Genomic DNA, 12802 nt, shown 5'->3' on the forward strand with positions numbered 1-12802 from the left:
AAGATTTATCCAAGAGTGCATTGCTGGAAGGGCTTCTAACTCCAGCTCCAAAACTGAATGCCTATGCCTCACTTGACAACTTAGCTACAAGTCATGACAAAAGAATGTCTTGAGGCTTTAAACACTCCAAAACCCTATCTGAAGTGAAAATTATTCCTATAATATTACAGTCCAGGAAAACATTCTCACTCATTCATAGAAACATGCATACACACACTCCCTCTCAAAATACCTGTGAGAATTTAGAGTTTATGATATCCCAGATGGAGGAAACTCCTGGTATCACTCATCTCCATAAAACAGGAGAACCAACCTTCTCCATCCTGTATGTCCTAGACTAACAGTCCATCTCCTGCCCCCGGCCTCAGCAAGGAGATCCCCAACGAGGGATCCTCCAGCTGCCACAATTTTAATCAGGTGATGATATCCCCACAGAGAACCCCCAGAGACCAGCCAGCTCATTTCATGAGGAGCAGGAAATAGCCATCAGGTAGGTCCTGTTTTTGCTTAATGATCTGAGCCAGCTACAGACTAATGAACTGCAGCTGAAGACTTGATGGCTCACTATCAAATTTTCAGCCCTTTCAGTCCACAGAGACTTTACTTGACTTTGTAAGTTCATAATGAATAAGCTGGATTGTCTTTGAATTGTCAAATTAAGGTAGAAGTATTTAGGTTGTTTCCATGTAGGACTGTTAAATATGGGGAGTTGGCTAATAGCCTCATCATTGTTCAAAGGTTTTTCTGGAAGATGAGCTTTCCTATCCATCTGTACAGGTCCTAGCACACTAAGGACCCTCTCACAATGAAAGAAGTATCCACTACCCTCATGGATTTCTTTTTTCATGGCTATGTTAATTTTTAAACATGCTGAAAAATCATATAGAATACAGCTGTACTTTAGAAAGACACATCTCTGAATTTCATTATCACATTTCATTCCTCTCAGAAGACAGCAGGAAATTATCAGTTTTTATTTACTAACTTTCAGGACAAAACTAATTTCATTCATGGCCTGAAACCCAACTCTCTTTCACAGCATACAGATGATCATGGGAATCCCTTTGATTCAGTGCTACTCCAGAATTCTGAACTTATTCTTCATTAAATAACCTCTGCATCAAAAATAAGTTCTGTTTAAAATTAAGAGTATGTCTATGTTGACTGCCAGCGATTCAAGCTAAACCAGGGAAATAAAAACACAGAAAAAGTCATGCTGCTTGCTACCTGTTCCAGCTGGGATTTTATGACCTACAGTAACAAAGGGTAATTGTGGTTTTGATTCAAGATTTAGATCCCATCTGTGAAGCAGTGGTGGTCTCTGAAGAGACTGTGCTTCAGAAACACTCATGATGCAAAGTCTTGACCACTCTTGTGTGGATTAGCAGAGGAAAACAGAAGGTAAGCCTCTTGTCTCCTGGCCCATCTGGGTACCAGGTGCTCAGAACTTAGGGAAGTGCAACCTTCTCTGATTCCTGACTGCTACATCTGCTGGATCTTCATGTAAAAGATGTGCACTCAAGCCTTTATAAGGCTAAGATACCTGGCATAAAAAGATCTAGGTGCTTAGCTTCATAAAGTATGTTTCCCAGGATTAATACAGAGTAAGATGTGGATAGGATCAACATCAGGAAGAATCGAACTTTTGCATCCATTTCCAGTCTTTCAAATGCTTGAGAAGCAACTTAGATCAGCTCAAAGCCTCTTGCCCTTTTTCATGGCTGGAGGTAAGTGCATGTAGATATGGTATATTTTGCTCTCCAACTACTCACTGGCTTACTCTTTTTCTCTTCTTACTTTGAAATTGTGGGCTAAAATTCACCATCTAGGTTGCATTGAGATTACTCTTATAAATTTGCTCTACCTTGCTGTGCAAGGATGCCAGCAGGCAGAGGACTCCCTGAAAAGAAGCTAGACGAGGGTGGCAAGTATTGACAGAAGTGAGACTGAAGAAACCGGCTCTGAAAGCCATTTACCAAGATAATTAAAGCCCCTGGGGAGCAGAGGGAGGGTGACTCCCCTTGCGGCAGGCCACAACAGGGCCGCTGGATGTTGATGGTGCTGCACCGTGACCTCCCTGAGCAGAGGGTGCTCCCAGGCTTTGTAGCCTGTGTGCAAACGCTGGAATATGGCTTGAACATTAAAAAAAATTACTTGAATGACAATGGAGAAAAGGGTCCCCATTATATGTCTGTTCTTCCTGCTTTTGTGAGCGGTTACATAAGAGAAAATGACTGTCAGCTCATCAGTTGTTGAAAGTCTAACCTACTATTTTCTGACCCAGATGTTGTTCAAATGAGGACAGACACCATCTTGCACCAGGACCCCTGCCTTTAGACAAAAGACACATCACATTACATGGCAAAATTACAGTGTAATTATGCTCTTGTAATAATAATATGCTTCTTTTAATGATAACCTTTTCAGAACAGATCTAAGAGTACGGGCAAGATATGACAACTTTCAGTTTCTTTTTCTGGTAAAACTTCAGATGAAACCAAGTGGCTACTTCTGCCTTTTAGAGGCTGCTGATATGCCTGACCAAGACTGAAATGCAGCACATATCATGTTCAATTTAGAGCCTCTAGAACTGTACAGTGCTCAGAGCCATGCCAAAGGGACAAAGACAGCATGAACCAAAGGAAGTCATACCTGGACCATCCAGTGTGTCTCCTCAGCTGAACCTCCTACGACTCCACCTCACTTGCTCCCAAACCTGACTTGGACTGCTACCTCCTAACCCTTGTCCTGATCCTCAAGAAGTAAAATTAGGGAACACATTCAACACTGTTTGGATACCAGGTCTCTGGTCCTATTGAAGGAATTTTAGCTTATGAATGGAAGCCAAATGGAGATGCAAAGCCAGTGATGGGAAAGGTTGGCAGAGCCTTGGCAGATTCAATACTGGTGTCACTTATCATTCTTTAATCTTAACTGTGACATGACATCTCAAAGAACCACTGGAGATGAAGCCTGAGTCAAGGCTTCTCCATGGGGATGCACATATGACTGCTGCTGCTAATTATCTCCAGCAAATTTGGTGAAAAAGGAAAAAAATAAGTTTGAAAAGGTAAAACAATCTGCCACAGGTCAAGATGTCAAGATGAGAAGTAGAAAAGAAAGTCAAGCCTCCTATTCCTTGGCCTTGTTCTTCAATCCAATTCTGCACCATCTCTCCCATCATCAAAGCCGGAGTACACAGAAAATACACATAAAAAACCTGTATCTCCTGAATTATCAGCTCAAACTTAAATCATGATTCCTTTACTGCATAAAATGAGTATTTCCCACAGGATGATTTTGGCATCTCTTTTCTCCCCATGCATCCCTACAGCATGCTGGAACTACAAAAGGAGACTGCTACATTATTCAATACATGAAGTTGGTGGTTCCTTTGGTAGCTCTGAGCATTTATGGTAAAATACCAGTGAGAGTTTCTTCCCACCAGTCAGGGAAACTGCTGTGGGGAGTGACTCAGCTGGGACATGGTCCAGAAGGCAACAGGAGATGAGGGGCCCCAATGGCACTTTTCCAGTCTTAATCAGCAGTCTGCATGGTGATAGAGACTGATAAGCTGCCAGAAGTAATTTCTTTCTATAAGACTTGAAACAGTGGTCCAGAACAGTTGTGATCTGTGTGTGTGTGTATTTGGTTGGGGTTTTTAAAATGCAGAATCAAGGGCTGTAATTTCCCATGGCGGCCAACAAACAATTTTGATAGTTTCATTTTAATCTCCTATAAGTATCCATTTCTCCTCCTTCAACCTTACCCAATTTCCACTCCACTAGGTATTATTTTTTCCAAACAAATCAGACATGCCTGTCTATAATAGCACATTTATCAACAGGAAGGGCTGTGATAGAGAGAAACTATCCCTATTGCACAGAGCATAAGACATTTGGGAATCCTTTCTAATAAAAAGGGATTTGATTAAAGACAGCCAACTACCACAGATCAGCAACTTAATCAGCAGTAAAGAAGGAAGAGCAGCTTAGACTCAAAAGACTTTAATTTGCTGATCTGCCAAGGACTTCCCAGGAGTAGTCACTCCACAAGTTACTCCAGAATCTGCAAGGAGGTTGGAGGAGACATACACCAAGGATTGGAGTGCTTAGACTTATTATAGTAGTTTGGTCTTAACAAAAGTTAGGCAGAATACCCAATATACACGTTTAACTCCTAAAAATTCACAAGAATTTAAAAAAAATTCTTATGCCTAGTGATATTTCCATACTTAAGCATTGCCTTGCCAATGGCAGCTAGAGGATTTCCCAGCGACTGGATTGTGCTGCTGTGGTAAGTCCTGGAAAGACAAAGCTGCCAGCTGTGATCTTGCTGCTTCCAAGCATCTCCAGCATGCTGCTCCTGGCTCCCACCACACGCCCAGGCTCCCCAGGAGGACAGTGTGATCCATGCCCTGCTGCCAGCTGTGAGTGCTTGGGTGAGCAATCCCTGCCTAGAACTGTTCCCCCAACTCTGAAATCACTTTCAGTGGTTTCCACCTGGGAAGCTGCAGAGAGGTTCAGTAAGCACAGACTGGATGGAACTGCTGGCTGCCCAGCTCCTCAGCTCAGCTCACTGGATCTGACAGAATTTCCAGGGCAAAGAGACAACTTGAGTGACTAGTACTCCTCTTCCTTCCAAAGGAGCCTTCACCCTGCCCACTGCTGGGCAGATTCTGCTGACTACAGAACCAAGATGGCTTGACTGAAAACCAGAGATACAGTGAATAAACTTGCAGAAGGAAGTTCGTTACACAGAAGATCCCAGAGTGTGGGCAGACCAAGTAAAATGACCTTTCTCCAGCCTGACAGTTCAAATGTAATTATTCCAACAAATTATTTTCATGACTTAATATAACGCCTTGCAGCTTTCTAGCAAGGTTAATTAGATTCTTCAATTCAAAACCTATCTGCTCTTAACCAACTTTTAATATGCTGAAATCCAGTTTTCTAAATTCAAACTAATAAAAGTGATTAGCTGACAGCTATGTGGTATGCTACAATTACCATGGCATTTAGACCTCAGGCATAAGATATTTAATGCAAATCAGAGTCAATGTCTCTGCCCATTTGTCCTTCTTCGGATTACTTGATCAATGTGCCATATGAATCCTGTACAGTCCACACTACCATGCTAAACAACTAAAGAACAAGGGCAGAGATATTGGTTGAGACAGTTAACCAAAGTTGAAAGACTCTTTTTCCCTCCCACACTTAATTTGTTCTTTCCACATGAGCATGAAGTTACTGAAGGCACTGGCTGACAGCTCAAGCAGAGATGAGTATTTAGTTCTGACATAGCCAGAATTAGTACAAAACTCCCGGCCTGCACTGCCATATCAGAGAGCTTCACCAACTGTGACTCCAGAGACCCAGGGAGGAGCCTGGGCTGGAGCAAAACTAGGAAGATGAGAACAGCCTACCTCTTTCACTGTGATGCCTTAAGTTTTAGCTTTCATATTTTTTCAATTCTGCACTGCCTTAGTGTGTGACTCTAAACTTTATATTAAGTGTTAGCCAGTTTTCTTCACAGTTTAGTCAGACAAAACAATTCTTTCCCAGCCTGAGAACCAAGGACACTGCTGTCAAGAAGGATAAACAACAGTGAATTGAGGAGAGCAATCTGGGAGGATGGGACTTCATAACCTGAAGCTTTAATTGACAATTGACCCCAATATGTAAATGAACCAAAACTTATAAAAGTGTGAAAACTTGTGACTGGTTGACCATTTTGCATCCATCTTGGGTCCATCTTGGAGAGAACCACAGCTGGGCTCTGGTACTGCCCAAGCTGTATTCTTTGAAGGCCTTTTAATAAACACCTACTTTATTCCTTTTACTCTGTCTAGCCTCTGTTCCAGGTCAGCCTCTTCAGGCATCAACTGTACCTAAGCATAAAAAGCAGTTGTGCTCCAGCATTCTGTGTTTTGTTAGACAGAAAAGCTCCCAGAAGGCTGTATGGGGCACAGCATGCTCAGGGAGCTGAGGAGATGTCCAGCCCAACACATGGTTCTTTGGCACATCAGGAATGCCAGGGCTGGACATCACCTCAGAGATGAACTTCAGTGGCACACAGTGCAATCAGAAGATCAATCAGGTGCAGCTGGTAATTACACATGACCTGCCCAGGGTAGGACTAAGGTTGTTTGATTTTTCCACCATGCATCATGCATGATTATTCCATCTTTGATTATGCTACTGTTTATATAAATAACACTGGCAAAACTTCAGAGTGTTCTGAAGCCTCCTTTCCATTTTCTTGTCTCCTGCTGAATTAAGAGCTAATGGCATGGCATTGGTCTGACATTGGTCTGATCTGATAGCCAAATTGATGACCTGAGAGACTTTATGTTCCCACCCTTTCAGCTATGCATCCCTTTTGGATGAGGAAACTTTGATGTACCACCCTCTCCAACAGAGCAGAGCAATCTTAGTCATACAATATTAGTCTGCAAAATCTGAGCTTTGCAGCTTCATAAATACAAGTGGTAAACAAAACTAAAACTTCACTTCAGGAAGCAATTTTCGAGCTGTGAGGAAAATTAATCACTAGAACAGCTTATCAGGGTAGGTGGTTGACTCACCATTGCTTGAAGTTTTTAAGATAAGATTAGATCCTTTTTTTTTTTAAAGTCATGATTCAATCATGTTCCTGGGAGAAACTGAGAGTAGGACATTGGGCAGTATAATGGCAAGGTCCTTTCTGACCTTGAGCCTGTGAATCTTCTTTGTTTATCTGCCTACTTTCTTGGGCAAAAAGGAAAATGGAATGGGCTTTGGTCCATCAACCAACTCCCGCCACAGAGTTCTACTTTAAGAAAATTGCTGTAATCAGATCTCATGCTCCAGGGCTTCAGCCATTTGCCTGAAGAGAGCAGGAAAAAAGTTTCCCCCTCTTTCCTGCCCAGCTAATGGCTAAATACATGTTATGTTTATTTGCTTGTAGTTTCATGTTTAAAACATCAGAGAGTGAACCCAAATGGCTATGGACAGAGTCAAAGGCAGAAACACAGAAAATGCTCCCTGGCTATTTTCTATTCAGTTAGCCATTCCTGCTCACACCTCAGATTTGTGATAATCATCAATACTGATGACTATCAGTGTTTACAGAGAAGACATTTTGATTATTAGGGTGCAGCCACAGAAGGTAGAAGGTACTGATAGAGAATTGGGACTGATACTAACCCCACCTACAAGGGCAATATTTGTTTGATGGGAACATCTTAATCTTCTCATATTATCAGATCCTTTGCCACTGCAAGATCCTTGCTTGTTAGTGAAACTGTGTTCCTGCGCACTTTCTGATTAAACCAGATCACGAAAGCTTCTTTGAGCCAGAAATGTTTCAGTCCAACCAAACTCTATAGCAATAGATCTGGGGGCAATCTAAATGAATTTTTAAGAAATGTTGAAATAAAGGAATATAAAGAACACAAAATGAATGGCCTGCCCCAGTCTTTAACTGTACAAACTAGAGAGTTTGTTTCATAATAACATTATTACCCAAGCCTGTAAGAAACTAAGCACACAGGCAGAGCCATTGATCTCACCATCATCGAGTGCCCAAGACTCTTTGATTTCAATGCAGACTTCAGAGGTCCTACCACCTATGTTTCATAAAGGGAAGATATAATTCTACACCTATAGGTACCTAAGATAATTATACTCTATACCAGTTAAGAAGGAAATTAGATGCATATCTTTTTCCAGGTAAGGAAGATGACACTGTTATGAACCAATCAGTCCAGATTTGTCTTACTTGTATTTGTTGGACCCAATTCTGGGTCCCCATGTATAACCAACCTGATTGACTCAAAATGGATTTCCTTTTAATCTGTGCCAGCACACAGAAAATGAAAATCCATGCCTTGGAAGCAGAACACATTTACACTGCCAGATTTTTTTGCAGCTGCAATGAGAAGGGATGGGGCAGGGAGGCACGACAGCGACTGCACCTGAATTCAGACTGGTAGCCTGGAAGCTGGGGACAGATGGTGTGAAAATGAACCAGACACTGAAAAATTCAACTTTATATCCAGTAAGACTATAAACATACAGTGAGTGAGCATGAGATTTATGCTGAAATTACAGAGGAATTCCTATGGATGATTACACTTCCAGCCCAAGCATGGAAAGCACATCCATCAAAACGAGTGTCACTACATTACCAGTGCAGTTGTCAGGCCTCCCATTACTGAACCCAGTAAATACAGAAGAGGACGACAAACACTTGTGACATGGCTCACCAAAATACTCATCAGACGGAGGATTCTCCATGTCATACAGCATTTTCTTGGTCAGGTGTTCCAGCTCATCCTCAGGTCTGAAGGCAGGAGTGCTTGATGTAGGTCCAGAGCTTGGATACCCACTCTGAAAAAAAAAAGAACAGCCTGTGATGTGGTATAAAAGCATTCACACAGTAAGGGGCTATATTGGCTGCTCAGTGTTGAACTTAATTCTTCATTTAGTGTTGAATTTTTTTAAGACACAAGGGATTCAAGCAAGTAAACACCTTACTTAATGTAATGAAAATGGACTCTGAAGAACATCCAGTTAAGTACTATATATCCTCCTAGAATGGGAAATATCCTGTGCCTCATAATTAGATGTCTACTGGGTAGCACATAATAATAAAAAAGAAGATTATTCCAAGAATAACTTGATACAAATGTTCTCCAAAACTGAAAAAGGTTTTGGAAGCATTTAAGTTCAGACTTGGTAAAAGTTCCCATCACTTAACAACACAACATAAATGATAATTCTCTCGTGGTAGAGTATATGGAAAAAGACAGATAATCCCAAGCTGCTAGTTATGTTCTCTTCTTGTTTGTTTCGACACAAATCCTGCTGTTAACTTTAGTGAGATCAGGTGCTGGTCCACAGATTTTTGGTACTAGAGATACAAAGGTTTTAATATGTGTGTAGAACCTGAGATCTCTTGGCCTTCATAAGCTAACAGTTGCATACAGTATTTGCAGCCTGTCTAAGAGAGTCTTCTCCCTGGAAAACACCAAAAGTATGGCATATTTTGAGAAGCACAGAAATAGTCTTGTGCCTAGAAGTTTCTTAGAAGAAGCTAAGTTTGGTGTCCATAAGGAGGAACTCAGTCATCTCAGGACTAAAAAAATGCTGACACCAGCTCTCCTTGTGTGCACTGCTTTCTTGAAAGACTTGCATATGAAAACTAATTTATTTATCAAACACATAATTTCAGTAAAGCAAGTGATTTTATTGATTAATTGCTGCCTACATCAAGGATTGGACCCTTGATATTAAACAAGGAAACATTTTTCCATGCTCCATAACTACTTAAATGGCAAGAAAATGTAAAATCACTGGAGAAACAATACATTGACCACTTCTAGGGACTACATCTGACATGATGAATCTTTATTGAGCCAGTGATGTTCAACAGAGAACAGCAGCTTTAAAGCACTGCACTTCAAGAGAATTAACTATATACTTCCATGCTTTTTTCCTTCAGGCAAGAAGGAGATTTGAAATGAGACATCAATCAATGCAGAGAAGGTCTCAGAATGGCACTTTGTGATAATACTTCAATCACCCACTCCCAAAACCCAAACACCTGCATGTTCCTCACCCCATCATAATTCCTTTTCTAGGGTCCATGCTAAGCTGCACCATCACCCTTCTCACTTGTTGGCCTCAGCAGGGGCCTGTGCCCCCTAGAAGGGCTGGATTTGCTGTGCACACATACTCAATGCAGCAGCTGCACCCACTGCCTGCCCAAAACCCACTCTGTAGCAGAGTAGCAGCAGTTCACGAGGCAGAGGGGTGGCATGGTCCCCTAGGGAAAAAAGTGTACCTGGAATAAGCCCCAGGCTGGATGAATTTCCTTGAAGGGCTGTGCAAGGCCTGTTTGCCACACATTCAGCCTCCCTGACTGAGAACATAGATTGGACATAACATACATTCAGGTTTTCCCACAGATGTTTTCTTTTTTTTTGCTTATGAATTTTTTTCTGAACAACATTTAAGGATTTTGTGCATTTCTCCAGGAATTCTAGTTGCCTAGCAGTTGTCTTGAGCATCTGGAAATGCTGAACATCCACATACAGAGCAGTAAACTTTTTTGTACAAATGCAACCATGCTGATGTGTTTGGGTTACCACAACTTACTTGTGCACATGGGGAGGCAGGCAGTATGGTGACCTGCATTTGCCTTCTAAGTCATTTAAGTGTCATCTCTGTGGGATACATAATTTTGGTGTGGATAAGGCCATTCACATGACTAGAAGTTCTAGAAGCAGGTATTTGACCCATAACACCCAGACTCCCTTGGCCAGAGCTTTGTGGTTTTTTTAGAAGGGCTAGTCTACAACTACTGAAAAAAAAAAAGTTTATTAATAAGTCAATTAACGTTGTCAAATGTAAGACATTTAATCTTGGAACAACCTGTTTTTTTCCCTTTGCTCTCTTGGTCCTAAGAGCCGATCATGAATCTTTCCTGAACATATATTTTAACACAGCAAGTGCAGCCAAGGATTTATTAGCTTGAGAAATCAATCCAAGCTTCTTAAGGTTCTATTCCAGGTATTGTACCTATTTCAGCTTCCATGCAGAAAAGAATGACCTCTGTCATTCCATCAACAGAGACTCCTTTCCCAGACTTTGCATGGAGAAGACAACATGGTCTGAAGCTGATGATGGCCCCCATCCCTGTATTTCCCATTAGTCATCACCAGCCTCTTCTGCTGGGCTCTCTCCACACATCATTTGAAACACTGCCTTTACCCTTGGGCCCTGCAATATAAATGGACAAGAACAGAAGGCACAAGCCACAGTCTGTTCACAGAAAAGGGCAGTGAGATACATGGAGCTGAAGCGATTTGCTCAGTATCACACATGGGCTCTAAGGCAAAGACGAATCCTGCATCCAGGCTGCTGGGAGCCCTACACTTTCCAGCCTCACACACTGGGGCTGTACCTGGCATTGCAGACCTACACTGAACACTCTGCAACCCAAAGCCACTACACCTGCAGGCTACCACAGCCAGGCTTTGGCAGGGGGTGGGTGAAGCCTCTCCCTCATTTCCATGCTGGCTTCCCATAACTCCCAACTGGGGAGCCCTCCATAACTAATTCATAAGGGCTTGGATTAGGCCCTTTAAAATTAAAGACCAAAACCTGAAGATTTTCAGTATTGTCTGACTCTCTCTGGTTTTGGAGGCCACACTGCCTCATACATACAATAAATAGGCTGCTCTCATATTTTATCTACATTGCACTTTTCCATACCAGGCAGATTTCCTATCCAGTACCCAATGTCAGCAGAAATAACAAATACCAACCACAATGTTACGAGACACTTGGACTTATTTTGACTAAAATGCTATGCCTTTTTGACCAGCCTTTAAGTAGTGCTAGGCATATCTTTTTTCCTCCTCCCATGGCACATGCTGACTACGTGCCTCCAGGAAAATGCATTTCATGCATATGAACATGCTGTTTGCTGGGACATGCACACACGCAAACATAGAGAGGAAAGTGTATCCTTAGTCCAATATAAAATACTTGTTTCAGCAAAACAGTTTCCTTCCTCCTCCTTTGTTAAGTCAAGGTAAAAATATAACTCTGGCTTTCCTTACAAAACACAGTTGTGGTGTTGTTGTTTATATTAAACTTCCTCTATTTTCTCCTGATCTGTACAATAATCAGGGCTGTCTAGAAATTCAGTTTGCTGTCTGATCTACCAGTTAACTAACTTCATGCATTCTCTTTTCCCCATGCACACACCTCAATGCACACAAATACCCACATTCTTAGCTAGACACAGCTCAAAGAAAGGGACTGCATTGACTTGCAGACCCAAAGCACCACTCTGTCTGGCTAATCACAGAAGCATCAGGGATGATAAACTGACACACGAAAATGGAAAAGAGCCCAGTAAAAAGCTGGCAGGAGGAACCATGCTTTGGAAGCACAGGCATCTGAGTGCCTCCTTTGCTACTGAGATCAAACACCAAGCAACTTCAGGAAGAGAAGATTGCAGGAGCAAGCTCAGGAAGACAAGAGGATTGCATATCTTGTGCAGATGCAAAAGCATTCCTAAATAAACACTGTCTTGCATACTTAGTTGGGATGTTAAGGAAAACACCAGCACTTCCAGGGTTAAGCCCTGTAGCAGAAAGTATCTTCATGCTACAAAGGAAGTGAGCTAATTGCTTGTGCCACTATCAAAATGCTGCAACAACATCTGGCTCATCTTCCTTATTAAAGTTCAGTTCCTGAAAAGCCAGGTCAAAAGAAGCAGTCGTGTGGAATCACTGCATAATTATTTTGGTACGCAAAGCTGATACTTGCTTCAGTGCTTCCCTGGCACATGTTTTCTACTCCAGACCTGTCTCAAATGTAAGGGCTGCCCAAAAACAGGAGCTCTGCAGTCAGTGTGGTGCATTTGCCAACAAGAACCTTCCTCATCCCCACATAAACATTTACCCATATGGGTAAAAACTGCACTGCAAAATCTGCAAGGACATCTGAAGATGATGCTGTGATGAGTGCACCATCATTCAGAACACACTGTATGTGGTCATTTTTCTTGTCCATTTGCAAACATTGTAGAAGCAGCTTCTTCTCTCTGGGGGAAAATAACTTCAATTACGTGTTCCTAGTTACAGAAACGTGGAAATTATCTTCTTTTCAGAAGGTAGAATTAGCTGAATTTGGAATTGAAAAGCAGCCAGAAACATCTTTCACTGATATCTACTTTCTCTTCACTTTTTTCCTCCTGTTTCAACTGCATAAAGTTAGTCCTTTCATTTCACTCACCAAAACTA

The 12802-nt window shown here is 41.8% G+C and overlaps 1 protein-coding gene across 3 annotated transcripts in view; it reads right to left on the minus strand.

Moving 5' to 3' along the window:
• Nucleotides 1-12802, minus strand: part of LPP (LIM domain containing preferred translocation partner in lipoma) — a 318878-nt gene that overhangs the window by 61884 nt on the left and 244192 nt on the right. For all 3 annotated transcript variants that reach the window (XM_066556527.1, XM_066556528.1, XM_066556526.1), the window contains exon 9: nucleotides 8249-8372. In XM_066556527.1, the coding sequence (XP_066412624.1) occupies nucleotides 8249-8372 (124 nt within the window). The remainder of the gene's footprint in view (nucleotides 1-8248; nucleotides 8373-12802) is intronic.

This window comes from Molothrus aeneus, chromosome 10 (assembly GCF_037042795.1).
Source record: "Molothrus aeneus isolate 106 chromosome 10, BPBGC_Maene_1.0, whole genome shotgun sequence".
Taxonomy (NCBI): domain Eukaryota; kingdom Metazoa; phylum Chordata; class Aves; order Passeriformes; family Icteridae; genus Molothrus; species Molothrus aeneus.